Source organism: Podarcis bocagei (genome assembly GCF_964188305.1).
Source record: "Podarcis bocagei genome assembly, chromosome: 4".
Taxonomy (NCBI): Eukaryota; Metazoa; Chordata; class Lepidosauria; order Squamata; family Lacertidae; genus Podarcis; species Podarcis bocagei.
This window is the reverse complement of record NC_138128.1, coordinates 6,360,305-6,380,530: the sequence shown is the minus strand read 5'-3', so window position 1 is coordinate 6,380,530 and position 20,226 is coordinate 6,360,305. Positions and strand designations below refer to the sequence as shown.

The 20,226-nt window shown below is 44.8% G+C and overlaps 1 protein-coding gene across 1 annotated transcript in view; it reads left to right on the top strand.

The window, feature by feature from the left end:
* Positions 1–19,219: 19,219 nt before the first annotated feature.
* The window catches only part of LOC308584990 (cytochrome P450 2J2-like), a 34,429-nt gene continuing 33,422 nt past the window's right edge, over positions 19,220–20,226 (top strand). The window contains exon 1 of the mRNA XM_081190412.1: positions 19,220–19,578. Coding sequence (XP_081046538.1) covers positions 19,411–19,578 — 168 coding nt within the window. The 5' untranslated portion in view covers positions 19,220–19,410. The remainder of the gene's footprint in view (positions 19,579–20,226) is intronic.

The window sequence follows — 20,226 nt, the reverse complement described above, 5'->3', positions numbered from 1 at the left end:
CAGGGGGAGTACAATCCCATCCGTAGCAGTTGACCAATTATGTAGTCTCAAGAACCATCCACCGATTGTGCCTCCATCTTACCAGGACTTAAAGTCACTTCATTGGCCCACATCCAGCCCATCCAGACACCAGTTCAGGGCTTCCATGGGTTCTCCCAATTCGGATGTCAAAGAGTAAAAGAGCTGATTTCCTTAAGAATGGATAGGTTTGATCTTCTTGCAGTCCATGGGACTCTCAAGAGTCTCCTCCAGCACCATAATTCAAAAGCATCAATTCTTCGGTGATCAGCCTTCTTTATGGTCCAGCTCTCACTTCCATACATCACTACTGGAAAAACCATGGCTTTAACTATACGAACCTTTGTTGGCAAGGTGATGTCTCTGCTTTTTAAGACGCTGTCTAGGTTTGCCATCGCCTTTCTCCCAAGGAGCAGGCGTCTTTTAATTTCGTGACTGCTGTCACCATCTGAAGTGATCATGGAGCCCAAGAAAGTAAAATCTCTCACTGCCTCCATTTCTTCCCCTTCTATTTGCCAGGAAGTGATGGGCCTAGTGGCCATGATCTTAGCTTTTTTGATGTTGAGCTTCAGACCATATTTTGCGCTCTCCTCTTTCACCCTCATTAAAAGATTCTTTAATTCCTCCTCACTTTCTGCCATCAAGGTTGTGTCATCTGCATATCTGAGGTTGTTTATATTTCTTCCGGCAATCTTAATCCCGGTTTGGGATTAATCCAGCCCAGCCTTTCGCAAGATGAATTCTGCATATAAATTAAATAAGCAGGGAGACAATATACAGCCTTGTCGTACTCCTTTTCCAATTTTGAACCAATCAGTTGTTCCATATCCAGTTCTAACTGTAGCTTCTTGTCCCACATAGAGATTTCTCAGGAGACATATGAGGTGACCAGGCACTCCCATTTCTTTAAGAACTTGCCATAGTTTGCTGTGGTTCACACAGTTAAAGGCTTTTGCATAGTCAATGAAGCAGAAGTAGGTGTCTTTCTGGAACTCTCTAGCTTTCTCCATAATCCAGCAAATGTTTGCAATTTGGTCTCTGGTTCCTCTGCCACTTCGAAATCCAGCTTGCACTTCTGGAAGTTCTCGGTCCACATACTGCTTAAGCCTGCCTTGTAGAATTTTAAGCATAACCTTACTAGCGTGTGAAATGAGTGCAATTGTGCGGTAGTTGGAGCATTCTTTGGCACTGCCCTTCTTTGGAATTGGGATGTAGACTGAACTTCTCCAATCCTCTGGCCACTGCTGAGTTTTCCAAATTTGCTGGCATATTGAGTGTAGCACCTTAACAGCATCATCTTTTAAAATTTTAAATAGTTCATTGTTTAATGTATGGATAAGATATAAAGATTTGTTAGAAAAGAAAACCCCAAGATGGTTGTCACCAATGGAAGCGAAGGAACAGAAAAAACTCAATATGGAGGCCAAATGGCCGAAATATTGGGAAATTCTGGAACAAGAGGGAGACAGACTAAAATTGCAGAGCTTTGAAAAATTGAAAAATAAAGTGCAAGATTGGCTCCATTATTATCAAATAATGGAGGCATATAATTTGGACAAAAAAGTTGGTTTCCAGGTGGAAAAATCAAAATTGGAAACAGAATTGTTAGATTCCAAAATTAAGAACTTGTCAAAAATGTATAACTTGCTGTTGAAATGGAACACTCAGGATGAAACAGTGAAATCAGCTATGATTAAATGGGCACAAGATGTTGGACATAATATAATGATGGCTGAATGGGAACAGTTATGGACCACAGGTATGAAATTTAGGTCATGTAATGCCCTAAGAGAAAACTTAATGAAAATGATTTATAGGTGGTACATGACACCAGTCAAGCTTGCAAAAATTTACCATTTGCCTGACAATAAATGTTGGAAATGTAATGAGACTGAAGGCACATTCTTTCACCTTTGGTGGACGTGCCCAAGGATTAAGACATTCTGGGAGATGATTTATAATGAAATGAAAAAGGTATTTAAATATAGCTTCCTGAAGAAACCAGAGGCCTTTCTCCTGGGCATGGTTGGCCAATCGGTGCCAAAGAAGGATAGAACTTTTTTTATGTACGCAACAACAGCAGCAAGAATACTCATCGCGAAGTATTGGAAGACACAAGATTTACCCACCCGGGAAGAATGGCAGAACTGGAGGAAATGACTGGCAGAATCCGAGACCAGGGAGAGGAGTTGGTGGAAGAAGACTGGAAAAAGTTTAAAGACTATCTACAGAAATATTGTAAAATTAATGAATGTTAGAAAAATGTTGAAATGAAGTTACATGGCTTTAGTAGAAATATTCTAAGGAATTAAGTACAAATAGCTTAATAGAGTATTAAAGGGAAAAAATAAGGTTAGAATGAGTTAAGATAATTATAGGATAAAAAACAGAGGAGGATGGAAAGGAATTGCTGAAATAATTAACAGAAGTGGAATACAAAAAGGGAGGTGTGAGGAGGTCGTGGAAATAAATGAAGGAAAGATGGGATAATGAAATTGGTTGATTTATTTTATTGTCTTAGTCTTGTTTTGTTAATTTGATGTGTTGTATTGTATTCTTTTTCTTTTTCTTTTTTCTTCTTTTTTTAGTGTTTTTGGAAAAATAATAAATATTATTTAAATAAATAAATAAATAAAATTTTAAATAGTTCAACTGGAATATCATCACTTCCACTGGCCTTGTTATTAGCAGTGCTTTCTAAGGCCCATTTGACAGGACCGCCTGTCTCCATATGCACGTATCTAAACTCTGAGATCATTCTCTGAAGCCCTTCTTAGCGTGCCTCCTCCACAAGAATTCCGGAAGGTGCCACCTTCCTGATTCCTTGTGGAGGAGGCAACACGAGAATGTGAAATGCTCTCCACAGGGAGATTTGATTAGTGCCTTTATTATATACCTCTTGGCACCAGACAAAAACGTACTTCTTCAGCCAGATAAATCTATGGGTTACATCAGAGTTGACTTTGTTGATTTACCATTTTAACCCATGCTCCTGTTTAAGCTTAAACATAATCATGGTTGTGGAAAATAGATAAAACAATTGTTGACATTAGACTGAGAAATAAGTACCTTAATGAAAGTATCTTCATGAACCTTCAACCCAGTCTGCTGCATGCCTCCAATGAGAGAAAGCTAAAGAGGTCCTGGAGGGTACTGCATATTTGACCATAGCTGTTTCAGGAAGTGCAGAATCAGAAGAGCTTTTATTCTGTGTGTGAAAGAGGCTTTGATGATGATGATGATATACAACTGTTCAAGAAGGAACAGGGCTATCTGCCATGCTAATTCATATCTACCTGAAGCCAGTGGACATAGTCATCTAGAGTATCTAGGAAGTGATGGCTTTAGTATGCTGACTGCACCCAGCTCTTTGACTTCTTATCATCTGATCCACAACCTTGACAGAGTTTTTGCAGAAAGGTTTGCAAGCCATCACAAGGCAACTTGTCATCAAAATGTTTAAAATGAAGCAAGTGAACAAATATAATAAGGATATTGTAAAATGAAATATATACAAATGATAAAACCAGCAGTACAAGTGATAAAAGCTTACCAGTGTTAGTGCTAGAGGTAGGTCACGTAGGTGGAGGTAACCTTAGTGTAATCTTAGGTGTACATGTAACCATAAGTGTAATCTTTTGTTATCTCCATAAGTCTAACCTGTACTCATAATTGCCTGACTGACGTATCTAGCTATGCCAATAAAACCCTCATTGATCTCTGGCATAGGGACTTGTGTCTATAACATATGTGTGTGATTTGTGCCTTTTCATTAAGTTCAAGTGAGGAAACAATATAATTCTGATTGTGACTATGATTGCTGATACGATATGATAATCTTTATTGTCATTGCCCCATACAGAACAATGAAATTGAAAAAAATCTACATCACACATTCAAAAACCAACAAGCCTGCTATCCCAGCTATCCCAGCCTGGTTAGCCCCCTAAAAACTCTGATCCCCCATAATTAAATACAATATACTCCCATAGAGACTACCTTACACTGCGTTTAAAACCAAAATCGCATTTGGATAGAAACTGTTTCTCAGGCAGCTAGTCCTAACTAGTCTTTAAAACTCTGTACCTTCTTCCAGAAGGCTGAAGCTGAAAGAGATCATTTTCGGGGTCCGCACTATCCTACTCTATCTCTGCAGCTTTCTTATGACACCTGGAAGCATAGATTTGATCCAAGGTGGGAAGAGTGCACCCAATTATTCTCTCCGCAGTCTTTACAACCTTGGACAGCATTGTTTTTTCCCTGACCGTGCAGCTCCCAAACCACAAACACAGACCATAAGTTAATAAACTCAACAGCACAATGGTAAAATGCCATCAACAGGTCCTTTGAGAAATTATTTTTCCAGAGGATTCTCAGAAAATATAACCTCAGAAAATGATTTGGGGAGGGGTGACTTTTCTTCCGCATTTGAAAAAGGTTCTGTTTGTTATTTTTACACCTGGAACTCCTTTATTATACCTGTATTATTTTTACAGCTGGAACTCTCTGGAACTCTGTCAGCTAGAGGTGCTCTTAATCAGACATATCAGTGTCCCTCTACCTCCATTTTACTCAAACTTCTTCCATTGAAGGAAGGGATAGTGGAAGTGAGGCGAATGGCTGTTTTGAACCTCTCTTTCTTCCATTCCTTAGCTGTGATATAGGATGTGGTCTTCAAATATTCCATAGTGCCTCCACACAACGTATTTCACTCCTGATTGGGATGCGGGTAGCACAGTGGTCTAAACCACCAAACCTCTTGGACTTGCAGATTGGAAGGTTCTAATCGGCAGCTCTAATCCACATGATGGGGTGAGCTCCCGTTGCTCTGTCCCAGCTTCTGCCAACCTAGCAGTTCGAAAGCACACTAGTGCAAGTAGATAAATAGGTACCACTGTGGTGGGAAGGTAAATGGTGTTTCCATGCGCTCTGGCTTCCATCACGGTGTTTCATTACGCCAGAAGCAGTTTAGTCATGATGGCCACATAACCCAGAAAGCTGACTGCAAACACCAGCTCCCTTGGCCTGAAGCAAGATGAGTGCCGCACCCCATAGTCACCTTTGGCTAGACTTAACCGTCCAGGGGTCCTTTACCTTCACCTATTTGTATGGTGGTGATGCTCCTGCTGTGAGCGACCATGTCCAATCCTGGGCACCACAATTTAAGAAGGATGTTGACAAGCTGGAACGTGTGCAGAGGAGGGCAAAGAAGATGATCAAAGGTGTGCAAACTAGGGTTTATGAGGAGCGCTTGAAGGAGCTGGGTATGTTTAGCCTGGAATAGAGTAGACTGAAAGGAGATGTGATAGCCATCTTCAAATATCTTAAGGGCTGTCACCTGGAGGAGGGAGCATGCTTGTTTTCTCCTGCTCTGGAGGGTGGGACTTGAACCAATGGCTTCCAGTTGCAAGAAAGGAGATTCTGACTAATAATAATAATAATAATAATAATAATAATAATAATAATTTATTATTTATACCCCGCCCATCTGGCTGGGTTTCCCGAGCCACTCTGGGCGGCTTCCAAAAGAATATTAAAATACTGTGATACATCAAACATTAAAAGCTTCCCTAAACAGGGCTGCCTTCAGATGTCTTCTAAAAGCCTGGTAGTTGTTGTTCTCTTTGACATCTGGTGGGAGGGCGTTCCACAGGGAGGGCGCCACTACCGAGAAGGCCCTCTGCCAGGTTCCCTGTAACTTGGCTTCTCACAGTGAGGGAACCGCCAGAAGGCCTTCGGTGCTGGACCTCAGTGTCCGGATAGAACGATGGAGGTGGAGACGCTCCTTCAGGTATACTGGACCGAGGCCGTTTAGGGCTTTAAAGGTCAGCACCAACACTTTGAATTGTGCTCGGAAACGTACTGGGAGCCAATGTAGGTCTTTCAAGACCGGTGTTATATGGTCACGGCGGCTGCTCCCAGTCACCAGTCTGGCTGCTGCATTCTGGATTAGTTGTAGTTTCCGGGTCACCTTCAAAGGTAGCCCCACGTAGAGCGCATTGCAGTAGTCCAAGCGGGAGATAACCAGAGCATGCACCACTCTGGTGAGGCAGTCCGCAGGCAGATAGGGTCTCAGCCTGCGTACCAGATGGAGCTGGTACACAGCTGCCCTGGACACAGATTTAACCTGTGCCTCCATGGACAGCGGTGAGTCCAAAATGACTCCCAGGCTGCGCACCTGGTCCTTCAGGGGCACAGTTACCCCATTCAGGACCAGGGAATCCTCCACACCTGCCCGCCTCCTGTCCCCCAGAAACAGTACTTCTGTCTTGTCAAGATTCAATCTCAAACTGTTTGCCGCCATCCATCCTCCAACCGCCTCCAGACACTCACACAGTGAGTGGAAATACTTTCTGACAGTAAGAGCTGTTCAGCAGTAGAACAGACTCCCGTGATTCTCCTCCCCCCCCCCCCATATTTTATTTTCAATTTTCCATAATTTAACAATTTAACATCCAAATTAATTACTTATTCATCCCTTCTAAACTTCCCCCCACCCCCTGGTTTCCAATTTCCCCCTTGTTACCTTACACATCTTTAGTTTTCCATTCAGTTACAAGTCAATTGATAACCCTAATTCACATTAATTCATAGATACTATATCAATCCTGCTAATGTTTTTACAGTGGACCTTAAGATATTCTATAAATTTAATCCAGACTTGTATAAACTTTTTTCCATCTTGGTCCTGGATCATCATAGTTATCCATTCCTCCTTCGTTGGTACTTTCTCTTCTTTCCATTTCTGGGCAAGTAGCATCCTGGCGGCTGTACAGTGGAAGCTCGGGTTGCAACCCGCAATGTTCGCAACCCGCAGCGGCACGTCTGTGAACATGTGGGTTGCGATTTGGTGCTTCTGCACACGTGCAAAGCACAATTTAGTGCTTCTGCCAAAACCCAGAAGTAACCCGTTCCGGTACTTCTGGGTTTCGGCAGTCCATAACCCAAAAAAAGCAACCTGAAGCATCTGTAGCCCAAGGTATGGCTGTGGTTGCATACATAAATAGTCTTTTAACATTTCTTGGTATGTCTTCACCTGTTATTCCTAATAAAAAGACCTCTGGTTTTTTAACAAAAGTTATCTTAAACATTTTCTTCAATTCATTGTAAATCATTTCCCAGAAACCTGTTACCTTTTTGCACGACCACCACATATCATAAAATGTACCCACTTTATATTTGCACTTCCAGCATACATTAGAGAAATTCTTATACATTTTTGCTAACTTTACTGGAGATAAATACCAACGATACATAATTTTCATATAATTTTATTTTAAAGCACTACAAGCCCCCTTCATGGATCACTGCCTTGCCGTGGCGAAGGGGCTTGAATAACTCAGAGAAGCTATGAGCTACGCCGTGCAGGGCCACCCAAGATGGACAGGTCATAGTGGAGAGTTTTGACCAAATATGATCCACCAGGAGCAGGAACTGGCAAGCCTCTCCAGTATCCCTGCTAAGAAAACTCCATGGACAAAGGCAATAGGCATATAAATGTTATGACGCTGGAAGATGAGCCCCTCAGGTCGGAAGGCGTCCAACATACTACTGAGGAAGAGCGGAGGACAAGTACAAGTAGATTCAGAGCTGATGAAGCGGCTGGGCCAAAGACGAAAGGACGCTCAGTTGTGGATATGCCTGGAAGCGAAAGGAAAGTCCAATGCTGTAAAGAAAAATATTGCATAGGAACCTGGAATGTAAGAACCATGAACCTTTATAAGTTGTTGTTAAGTCGTTTAGTCGTGTCCGACTCTTCGTGACCTCATGGACCAGAGCACGCCAGGCACTCCTGTCTTCCACTGCCTCCCGCAGTTTGGTCAGACTCATGTTTGTAGCTTCGACAACACTGTCCAACCATCTCGTCCTCTGCTGTCCCCTTCTCTTCGTGCCCTCCATCTTTCCCAACATCAGGGTCTTTTCCAGGGAGTCTTCTCTTCTCATGAGGTGGCCAAAGTATTGGAACCTCAGCTTCAGGATCTGTCCTTCCAGTGAGCACTCAGGGCTGATTTCCTTAAGAATGGATAGGTTTGATCTTCTTGCAGTCCATGGGACTCTCAAGAGTCTCCTCCAGCACCAGAATTCAAAAGCATCATTTCTTTGGCGATCAGCCTTCTTTATGGTCCAGCTCTCACTTCCATACATCACTACTGGGAAAACCATAGCTTTAACTATACGGACCTTTGTTGGCAAGGTGATGTCTCTGCTTTTTAAGATGCTGTCTAGGTTTGCCATCGCCTTTCTCCCAAGGAGCAGGCGTCTTTTAATTTCGTGACTGCTGTCACCATCTGCAGTGATCATGGAGCCCAAGAAAGTAAAATCTCTCACTGCCTCCATTTCTTCCCCTTCTATTTGCCAGGAAGTGATGGGCCTAGTGGCCATGATCTTAGCTTTTTTGATGTTGAGCTTCAGACCATATTTTGCGCTCTCCTCTTTCACCCTCATTAAAAGGTTCTTTAATTCCTCCTCACTTTCTGCCATCTAGGTTGTGTCATCTGCATATCTGAGGTTGTTTATATTTCTTCCGGCAATCTTAATCCCGGTTTGGGATTAATCCAGCCCAGCCTTTCGCAAGATGAATTCTGCATATAAGTTAAATAAGCAGGGAGACAATATACAGCCTTGTTGTACTCCTTTTCCAATTTTGAACCAATCAGTTGTTCCATATCCAGTTCTAACTGTAGCTTCTTGTCCCACATAGAGATTTCTCAGGAGACATATGAGGTGATCAGGCACTCCCATTTCTTTAAGAACTTGCCATAGTTTGCTGTGGTTCACACAGTCAAAGGCTTTTGCATAGTCAATGAAGCAGAAGTAGGTGTCTTTCTGGAACTCTCTAGCTTTCTCCATAATCCAGCACATTTTTGCAATTTGGTCTCTGGTTCCTCTGCCACTTCGAAATCCAGCTTGCACTTCTGGAAGTTCTCGGTCCACATACTGCTTAAGCCTGCCTTGTAGAATTTTAAGCATAACCTTACTAGCGTGTGAAATGAGTGCAATTGTGCGGTAGTTGGAGCATTCTTTGGCACTGCCCTTCTTTGGAATTGGGATGTAGACTGATCTTCTCCAATCCTCTGGCCACTGCTGAGTTTTCCAAATTTGCTGGCATATTGAGTGTAGCACCTTAACAGCATCATCTTTTAAAATTTTAAATAGTTCATTGTTTAATGTATGGATAAGATATAAAGATTTGTTAGAAAAGAAAACCCCAAGATGGTTGTCATCAATGGAAGCGAAGGCACAGAAAAAACTCAATATGGAGGCCAAATGGCCGAAATATTGGGAAATTCTGGAACAAGAGGGAGACAGACTAAAATTGCAGAGCTTTGAAAAATTGAAAAATAAAGTGCAAGATTGGCTCCATTATTATCAAATAATGGAGGCATATAATTTGGACAAAAAAGTTGGTTTCCAGGTGGAAAAATCAAAATTGGAAACAGAATTGTTAGATTCCAAAATTAAGAACTTGTCAAAAATGTATAACTTGCTGTTGAAATGGAACACTCAGGATGAAACAGTGAAATCAGCTATGATTAAATGGGCACAAGATGTTGGACATAATATTATGTTTGCTGACTGGGAACTGTTATGGACCACAGGTATGAAATTTAGGGCATGTAATGCCCTAAGAGAAAACTTAATGAAAATGATTTATAGGTGGTACATGACACCAGTCAAGCTTGCAAAAATTTACCATTTGCCTGACAATAAATGTTGGAAATGTAATGAGACTGAAGGCACATTCTTTCACCTTTGGTGGATGTGCCCAAGGATTAAGACATTCTGGGAGATGATTTATAATGAAATGAAAAAGGTATTTAAATATACCTTCCTGAAGAAACCAGAGGCCTTTCTCCTGGGCATGGTTGGCCAATCGGTGCCAAAGAAGGATAGAACTTTTTTTATGTACGCAACAACAGCAGCAAGAATACTCATCGCGAAGTATTGGAAGACACAAGATTTACCCACCCAGGAAGAATGGCAGATGAAGTTGATGGACTACATGGAACTGGAGGAAATGACTGGCAGAATCCGAGACCAGGGAGAGGAGTTGGTGGAAGAAGACTGGAAAAAGTTTAAAGACTATCTACAGAAATATTGTAAAATTAATGAATGTTAGAAAAATGTTGAAATGAAGTTACATGGCTTTAGTAGAAATATTATAAGGAATTAAGTACAGATAGGTTAATAGAGTATTAAAGGGAAAAAATAAGGTTAGAATGAGTTAAGATAATTATAGGATAAAAAACAGAGGAGGATGGAAAGGAATTGCTGAAATAATTAACAGAAGTGGAATACAAAAAGGGAGGTGTGAGGAGGTCGTGGAAATAAGTGAATGAAAGATGGGATAATGAAATTGGTTGATTTATTTTATTGTCTTAGTCTTGTTTTGTTAATTTGATGTGTTGTATTGTATTGTATTGTTTTTCTTTTTCTTTTTTTCTTCTTTTTTTAGTGATTTTGGAAAAATAATAAATATTATTTAAATAAATAAATAAATAAAATTTTAAATAGTTCAGCTGGAATATCATCACTTCCACTGGCCTTGTTATTTGCAGTGCTTTCTATGGCCCATTTGACTTCACTCTCCAGGATGTCTGGCTCAAGGTCAGCAACCACACTACCTGGGGTATACGAGGCATCCATTTCTTTCTGGTATAGTTCCTCTGTGTATTCTTGCCACCTCTTCTTGATGTCTTCTGCTTCTGTTAGGTCCTTTCCACTTTTGTCTTTTATTATGGTAATCTTTGTATGAAATGATCCTTTCATATCTCCAATTTTCTTGAACAGATCTCTGGTTTTTCCCATTCTGTTGTTTTCCTCTATTTCTTTGCATTGCTTGTTTAAGAAGGCCTTCTTGTCTCTCCTTGCTATTTTTTGGAAATCTGCATTCAATTTCCTGTATCTTTCACTATCTCCCTTGCATTTTGCTTGCCTTCTCTCCCCTTCTATTTGTAAGGCCTCGTTGGACAGCCACTTTGCTTTCTTGCATTTCCTTTTCATTGGGATGGTTTTAGTTGCTGCCTCCTGTATAATGTTACGAGCCTCCATCAATAGTTCTTCAGGCACTCTGTCCACCAAATCTATATTCTTAAACCTGTTCCTCACTTCCACTGTGTATTCATAAGGGATTTGACTTAGATTGTATCTTACTGGCCCAGTGGTTTTTCCTACTTTCTTCAATTTAAGCTTGAATTTTGCTTTAAGAAGCTGATGATCTGAGCCACAGTCAGCTCCAGGTCTTGTTTTTGCTGACCGTATAGAGCTTCTCCATCTTTGGCTGCAGAGAATATAATCAATCTGATTTCGATGCTGCCCATCTGGTGATGTCCATGTGTAGAGTCGTCTCTTGTGTTGTTGGAAAAGAGTGTTTGTGATGACCAGCTTGTTCTCTTGGCAGAACTCTATTAGCCCTTGCCCTGCTTTGTTTTGAACTCCAAGGCCAAACTTGCCAGTTGTTCCTTTTATCTCTTGACTCCCTACTTTAGCATTCCAATCCCCTATAATGAGAAGAACATCCTTTGCTGTCATTTCTATAGAGAAGCTCTATACAGTCAGCAAAAACAAGACCTGGAGCTGACTGGCTCAGATCATCAGCTTCTTATAGCAAGATTCCAGCTTAAACTGAAGAAAGTAGGAAAAACCACTGGGCCGGTAAGATACAATCTAAATCAAACCCCTTATGAATACACAGTGGAAGTCAGACTTCCGGTCGGATCGCAAGGTGGAAGCAAGCGGGTTTTCCCTCAGGAGAGGGAGGCCAACTCCTAGAAGATAAAAGGGGGTGCTAAAAGTGTGCCTTAGCCCCCCAAAACCCTGCTGAAAGGATATTCAGGGGGTAAGGATCCCAGCGTTGTGGACTAGCGATTCCCCCAGCCGCCAGGTATCTTCTTTGAAAAGGAGACGAGAGCGGCGGGGTAGAAGGGCTTGCAGTGGGACGCCATTGCCAGCTTCTAGGAGCGCAGCTCCGAGCCTGCCTACTGGAGCGATCGGCTTTCCAAATTAAAAGAAATCGTTTGGGGAGTACGAAAGGATTAAATTTTGATGATTTGGACTGAATTCGATGCAGACAAAGGGTAAAAAGGAGGTCAACCTTGTCTGAATTCCGAAGCGCACACAAGAAGTATTATCAGAGCAGATCATAACTGTGAGTAAAAAACAAGCGGAGACTGTTTGGCGATTGGAACTACCTTGTTGTTTTACCTTTTTATTGGCTTCTGATATTTTTTATAGGACTTACCGTATTTTTCGCTCTATAGGACGCACTTTTTCCCCTTCAAAAATGAAGGGGAAATGTGTGTGCGTCCTATGGGGCGAAGACGCCATAGCCCCGCGCACGCTCTCCCAGCTGGGGAGGTGATGCGCGGCTATGGCAGGAGCCTCTACAGCCCCGCGTCACCTCCCCAGCTGGGAGAGCGTGTGCGAGGCTAAAGCAGCCCCCCGTGACCCTCTCCCGGCTGGGGAGGTGATGGCAGGAGCCTCTACAGCCCTGCGTCACCTCCCCAGCTGGGAGAGCGCGCGCAAGGCTAAAGCAGCCCCCCGCGACCCTCTCCCGGCTGGGGAGGTGATGGCAGGAGCCTCTACAGCCCCGCGTCACCTCCCCAGCTGGGAGAGCGCGCGAGAGGCTAAAGCAGCCCCCCGCGACCCTCTCCCAGGTGGAGAGGTGACGCGGGGCTGTAGAGGCTCCTGCCATAGCCCCACGTCACCTCCCCAGCCGGGAGAGGGTCGCGGGGGACTGCTTTAGCCTCTCACGCGCTCTCCCAGCTGGGGAGGTGACGCGGGGCTGTAGAGGCTCCTGGCATAGCCCCACGTCACCTCCCCAGCCGGGAGAGGGTCGCGGGGGACTGCTTTAGCCTCTCACGCGCTCTCCCAGCTGGGGAGGTGACGCGGGGCTGTAGAGGCTCCTGCCATCACCTCCCCAGCCGGGAGAGGGTCGTGGGGGGCTGCTTTAGCCTCGCACACGCTTTCCTCTGCTCCCTGACCTGCTCTTTGGGGCTGGTGGTTGGCTTCCCCCACCAGCCCCAAAGAGCAGGTCGAAAGGAACCTGAAGCCTGGAGAGCGAGAGGGGTCAGTGCACACCCCTCTCGCTCTCCAGGCTTCCAAGGTAGCCGCCTGAACGCACCTTAAACCGCACCTTGTTTTAGAGCGGGAAAACAAGAGGGGGAAAGTTCTCCCCCTCTCTGTGCATCGCCTCCTGCCGCTTCACTGAAGGGGCGCTGGGCAGAGAGGGGGAGAATTTTTTTTCTTGTTCTCCCCCCTCCTAAAACAAAGTGCGTCCTATTGTCCGGTGCGTCCTATGGTGCGAAAAATACGGTACATAAGAAATAAATTGGTGGGATGAAGAAGATCGAGGGGGTAGGGGAATAATCCCTTTCTTTTTGAAGTGGCGATTGTCTAAGATGGCGAGAAAGGATCTGGAAAGTGGACTACTTTACTTTCAATTTTAAATGAACTGCGCAATGAGCTGAAAAGCCTCTATTTTTAGTTATTTTTACACCCTCACATTGGCAGTACTGTTTAATACGAAGAGAAGAAATATTATTTGCTTTAAGTGTTTGGTTGGAGTGTAGATTTGGATATAATGTGAATGGTCTGAGAACAAATGTAGAGGATTTATGCCCACCCACCCCCCATAATTTAATTTTGAATGAGAAGAAAGCAACGCCATTTTATTTTACTTTTGGACATTGGAAGGAGCTTGGAGTTGTGTCTCTTCACCCTGTTTTCTTCCTCCCCATGGAAATTGGATTGGTTTATTTTTCTTTCCTTTTCTTTTGGGGCTTCTCTTTTTCTGGTTTGTTTTTGGGAGATTTTAGAATTTATATTTTTCTGGGTCTCTGCCACCGTGACTTTAAGGATTTAAAGGATTCTAAAGATTATATTTTGGAAACTTCTGCATGGATTTCTAGTTTTTTAATGCAACCACTGTTTTGGATTTGGCCAGTCAATTGGCGAGAAGAACTGGAGATTTTTTTTTGGGGGGGGGGTGGTTTTTATTTTGATTTTCCTTGGCTAACGTTGGGTTGATAATTTTGAAACGCCTCCTAGAGGTCAACTATATAAATACAGTACTAATAATACAGAAATTGAAATTTAAGTAAACACTGCTCCCTAGTGGACAATTTTATTGGTGCAGTTCCAGAAAAACATCTACCGTATTTTTCGCTCTATTGGACGCACCGGACCACAGGACGCACCTAGTTTTTAGAGGGGGAAATCAAGGAAAAAAATATTATCCCTCCCCCCAGCCACAAAGAGCAACGGACAGGCTGTGCGCAGCCTGTCTGCTTCTCCCAGAGCTTCTTGGGGCTGCGGGGGAAGCCCGGGTTCCCCCACCAGCCCCAAAGAGCAAAGAAGCCAAGACAGCGCACGGGATCCATAGCCGCGCAACCTCTCCAGCCAGGAGCTAAACCTCTCCAGCGCGGCTAAAGAAGAAGACAAGGCAGTCTAGGGCAGGCACCCACTGCCCTGGCTTCCTCTTTAGCCTTGCACAGCATCTTTAGTCTTGTGCAACGGGATGGATTGCGCCCGCTGTCCACCGGGGCTGGACTAGATGACTCCTGGGGTTCCCTTCCAACCTTGCAATTCTATGACCTCGGAAGGTGTTTGGGGTCTCCACCACTGGAGGCTTTTAAGCAGCGGTTGGGGGACCATCTGCCTGGCGTTCTTTAGCTGTGATTCCTACATTGTGAGGGGGCTGGGCTAGATGACCCTCAGGTGGCCCTCCCAACTCTATACAGTCCTACAGTTCTGCAGCAGGAGATCCACAGCCACTTAGAATCATAGGATCATAGAATTGGAATAGACCACAAGGGCCATCGAGTCCAACCCCCTGCCAAGCAGGAAACACCATCAGAGCACTTCACACAATGCCCACTCCCAATTTTCATCTGAGAGACATGTGGCTTCAGTGTCTAGGTAGGTACCCCCCTACTTGCCACACTTCCCCCACCTCACTTAAGCTGAGGGAATTCCTGCCCAGAGAAGCTCCCAGGTGAGGCAAGGGTTAAGATCTACCTCTGGTAGATCTCTTGCGGCTGGAGAGGCACGCAAGGCTAAAGAGGAAGCCAGGGCAGTGAACGGGATGGATCGCGCTCGCTGCCCTGGCTTCCTCCCACCACCCCCCCACCCCCGGAGAGGCGCGCAAGTCTAAAGGGGAAGCCAGGCAGCGAGCGCGATCCATCCCGTTCGCTGCCTGGCTTCCTCCCACCCCACCCCCACCCCCGGAGAGGCGCGCAAGTCTAAAGGGGAAGCCAGGCAGCGAACGGGATGGATCGCGCTCGCTGCCCTGGCTTCCCCTTTAGACATGCGAAGCCTCCCACCCCCACCCCACCCCCGGAGAGGCGCGCAAGTCTAAAGGGGAAGCCAGGCAGCGAGCGCGATCCATCCCGTTCGCTGCCTGGCTTCCTCCCACCCACCCCCCACCCCCGGAGAGGCGCGCAAGTCTAAAGGGGAAGCCAGGCAGCGAACGGGATGGATCGCGCTCGCTGCCCTGGCTTCCCCTTTAGACATGCGAAGCCTCCCACCCCCCCCCACCCCCGGAGAGGCGCGCAAGTCTAAAGGGGAAGCCAGGCAGCGAGCGCGATCCATCCCGTTCGCTGCCTGGCTTCCTCCCACCCACCCCCCACCCCCGGAGAGGCGCGCAAGTCTAAAGGGGAAGCCAGGCAGCGAACGGGATGGATCGCGCTCGCTGCCCTGGCTTCCCCTTTAGACATGCGAAGCCTCCCACCCCCCCCCCACCCCCGGAGAGGCGCGCAAGTCTAAAGGGGAAGCCAGGCAGCGAGCGCGATCCATCCCGTTCGCTGCCTGGCTTCCTCCCCACCCCCACCCCCGGAGAGGCGCGCAAGTCTAAAGGGGAAGCCAGGCAGCGAACGGGATGGATCGCGCTCGCTGCCCTGGCTCCTCTTTAGCCTTGCGAAGCCTCCCACCCCCACCACCCCCGCTGGAGAGGCGCGCAAGTCTAAAGAGGAAGCCAGGGCAGCGAACGGGATGCATCGCGCTCGCTGCCCTGGCTTCCTCTTTAGCCTTGCGAAGCCTCCCCCTGGCTGGAGAGGTTGTGCAAGGCTTTTCTAGAGGAGGGAGAAGGGACTGACTGGCGGCGTCAGTCCCTTCTCCCTCTTGGGGAAAAGCCCGCAAGAGCCGCGCGAAGCTTGTGTGGGGCTCTTGAGGGCTTTTCCTGCCTGCCTCCTCCCTGCATTCGCTCTATAGGACGCACAGACTTTTCCCCTTAGTTTTTAAGACGGGAAAAGTGCGTCCTATGGTGCGAAAAATACGGTACTTCTGCTTCATTGACTATGCAAAAGCCTTTGACTGCGTGAAGCACAGCAAACTATGGCAAGTTCTTAAAGAAATGGGAGTGCCTGATCACCTCATCTGTCTCCTGAGAAATCTCTATATGGGACAAGAAGCTACAGTTAGAACTGGATATGGAACAACTGATTGGTTCAAAATTGGAAAAGGAGTACAACAAGGCTGTATATTGTCTCCCTGCTTATTTAACTTATATGCAGAATTCATCATGCAAAAGGCTGGGCTGGATGAATCCCAAGCCGGAATTAAGGTTGCCGGAAGAAATATCAACAACCTCAGATACGCAGATGACACAACCTTGATGGCAGAAAGTGAGGAGGAATTAAAGAACCTTTTAATGAGGGTGAAAGACGAGAGCGCAAAATACGGTCTGAAGCTCAACATCAAAAAAATGAAGATCATGGCCACTGGTCCCATCACTTCCTGGCAAATAGAAGGGGAAGAAATGGAGGCAGTGAGAGATTTTACTTTCTTGGGCTCCATGATCACTGCAGATGGTGACAGCAGTCACAAAATTAAAAGACGCCTGCTCCTTGGGAGAAAGGCGATGGCAAACCTAGACAACATCTTAAAAAGCAGAGACATCACCTTGCCAACAAAGGTCCGTATAGTTAAAGCTGTGCTTTTCCCAGTAGTGATGTATGGAAGTGAGAGCTGGACCATAAAGAAGGCTGATCGCCGAAGAATGGATGCTTTTGAATTATGGTGCTGGAGGAGACTCTTGAGAGTCCCATGGACTGCAAGAAGATCAAACCTATCCATTCTGAAGGAAATCAGCCCTGAGTGCTCACTGGAAGGACAGATCCTGAAGCTGAGGCTCCAATACTTTGGCCACCTCATGAGAAGAGAAGACTCCCTGGAAAAGACCCTGATGTTGGGACAGATGGAGGGCACAAGGAGAAGGGGACGACAGAGGACAAGATGGTTGGATAGTGTTCTCGAAGCTACCAGCATGAGTTTGACTAAACTGCAGGAGGCAGTGGAAGACAGAAGTGCCTGGCGTGCTCTGGTCCATGGGGTCACGAAGAGTCGGACACGACTAAACGACTAAACAACAACAAGAACAACAAGAACAATATATATATATATATATATTAAAATAATTTTTATTAACAGACCAATCAAATCATAGCACATAAATACCGAATTACAAAGCCTAATTTTAAATTTTTGTTGGGGGTACCCATATTTCAAGTTCCGAAAGGGATCCAATCCTCTTGTTGCTGCTGCTTTAAAAGTCCACAAATCTGTCCAAATAATGTTCACAATTGTGTCCAATCCTTTCTTGCTGTTTTCCACATCTCTTCTAGTTGTTTTCCTATATTTTTCCTTTCTCTTTCTCTTTGTGGCCTCTGATAGTCTCCATAAGCGGGTTCAAACAAATTTATATTCCTGTGTGGATTTTTCCGTTCGTCCAAGAGTCATATTTCAGACAGCAGCTGTATTCCATCGCTTCTATAAAGAAAAACATTCTTGCTGTCTACTCATTAGCTTTTCGCAGGTCTGCCCCTCTTTCTCAGTCCTCGAGGAGGTTCTACCAGGAATCCAATATGAAAACATAGCTTCCTCCTCCCGAACATGAATCTTTTGACAAGACCTGTCAAAATTACGACTCCCTTTTTATTGCTGCGCCATCAAAAGCCCTTGTTCTTTTTCTCAATCTCACAAGCCAAACTTTTGGTAGTAAATCATTTCTACACAGTTTTTAATCCTCCTGCTTAGGTCGGTTATGCCACGGTTCTTTTTGAGGAGGGGTTATTGATTAATCACATAGAAGAAAAGAAAAAAAAGGTCCCCCCCCATCCAGTCCCGCTCCGGCATACTGAACCTGGTGTGTTTTCTTCATGTTGTATTCCGTTAAATCCAACCCGTTGCTCTCGTTTCACAGAGGTCACTTCAGTCTTTGCTCCCGATCTTCACTTGAAGTATGTGCATTTGCTTCTTTTTCCAATTATATATTTCGAGCTGATGCAAACCAGTGCGCGATTAGAGACAGCGTCCGGGAGAGCCGACGTCACCCGAGGGCTTCGTGACTAGTGCCCTCACCCCATTCTTTCGAATCCTGGGGTCAATTATGGACACAGCAGGCAAGGCAGTCCCCCCCATTCCCTTGGGGGGGGGCAAGGGAGGCTGCATACTCCCATATCAGCCTCTTAATTACCTCATGTGGGTCGGAGAGATGTTATTGTTGGCCATCTTCCAATGCGCCCCCTGGTGGCCCCCACAACAACAATATATTGGGGAAATATATATATATTTCCCCCCCCCCAATGTATTTGAATTTCCCTGACCTGGTTTACTGGATTATCCCCAGGTCAGGGAAATTCAAATGCATTGGGGGGAAATGTACAAGATCACAGTTCTCTGCAGTGGATGTCAGCACAACCAACTTCAAGTTCACATTATACCTAGGACCCTCGTACCTACGGGACCACCTCTCCTGGTACGTCCCACAGAGGAACTTACGGTCTTCAAACAAAAACATCTTGAAGGTCCCAGGCCACAGAGAGGTTAGGCTGGCCTCAACCAAAGCCCAGGCTTTTTCAGCTGTAGCTCCGATCTGGTGGAACGCTCTGTCACAAGAGACTAGGGCCTGCGGGACTTGACATCTTTCCGCAGGGCCTGCAAGACAGAGCTCTTCCACCAGGCCTTTGTCCAGGGCACAGCCTGACTCCCTCCTTTGGCAATCCTCACAGAACCTCTAGCCCAATGGTTGCCATTAATTTGATTGGAATTAATTTTATAATGAAATGATTTTAGAATGTTTTATCGTTTTACTGTTGTTAGCCGCTCTGAGCCCGGCTTCGGCTGGGGAGGGCGGGATATAAATAAAATTTATTATTATTATTATTATTATTATTGCTCCAGAGTGGACAAGCCCAAAATCTTGAACAAGCAGTTCCAGGGTGACCTTTCACTCCTCGACAAAACAAAACAAGCTAGCCACTTCCCAACCTATCAATTATAAATGTTCTCCAGTGCAGTGCTGTGGTCCCTGCAGAAAGGAAGAAGCCCTTAGAGAAAGAGAAGTGAACCTCATCAGACATCCTAGGAAGAATTAAGGAGAAAGAGATAGCAAGGATGGAGATATGGGCATTTTTGATTGCTCTCCTGGTGGCTCTTCTGATTCTGGACTTCCTGAAACAGCTCTGGTCAAATAGGCACTATCCTCCTGGACCTCTCCAGCTTCCTCTCATTGGAAGCATGTGGAGGACTGGGGTAAAGTTTCGTGAAGATACTTTCAGCAAGGTATGTATTTTTTAGCAATAACTTAATGTAATGTTAAGAGTTGTTTTGCTTGTTTTCCCCAGCCATTATGATGGTTTATAATTTTCCTTTTTAAATTCATTTTTATTAGGTTTTCTACTTTAACAATCCAATCAAATCACATTAAATATTCCCAATTATACATATACATATCAAATAGTCTGAATATTCTGCCAAATTATATATTTTTAATAGGACTTCCCATGCTTCAAGTTCGGAGGGTTCTGATCATCTCATACTTCTACTGCTTTTCATAGTCATTTCCGATGGTTCCTCTAATTCTTTCTGTTGTTGACCTTCATTCTTTCACAGCCTCTGAATTGTTCTCACAAGTGAGTTAAAACAAACAATGATGTATTTCTGTGTGGATTTTATGTCTATGATTCCCCTCTGTAAATTCGTAGCATTTCCTCACATGCTGGGGTTTCTGCCAAATCAATCCAAAAGTCTTTTTGCTGCTGGCAGCTGCCATCTTCACTCAGTTCCAATAAAATCAGATCTAAGCATCTGCTTTTCCCAGACCAGTTGCATCAAACATTAGCCTTTCCAGGGGATATTTACCAAATCAAACCATAAACACAAATATAATGACATATTAAAGGCTCACCTCCCTCTATGGCTATTTGTAAT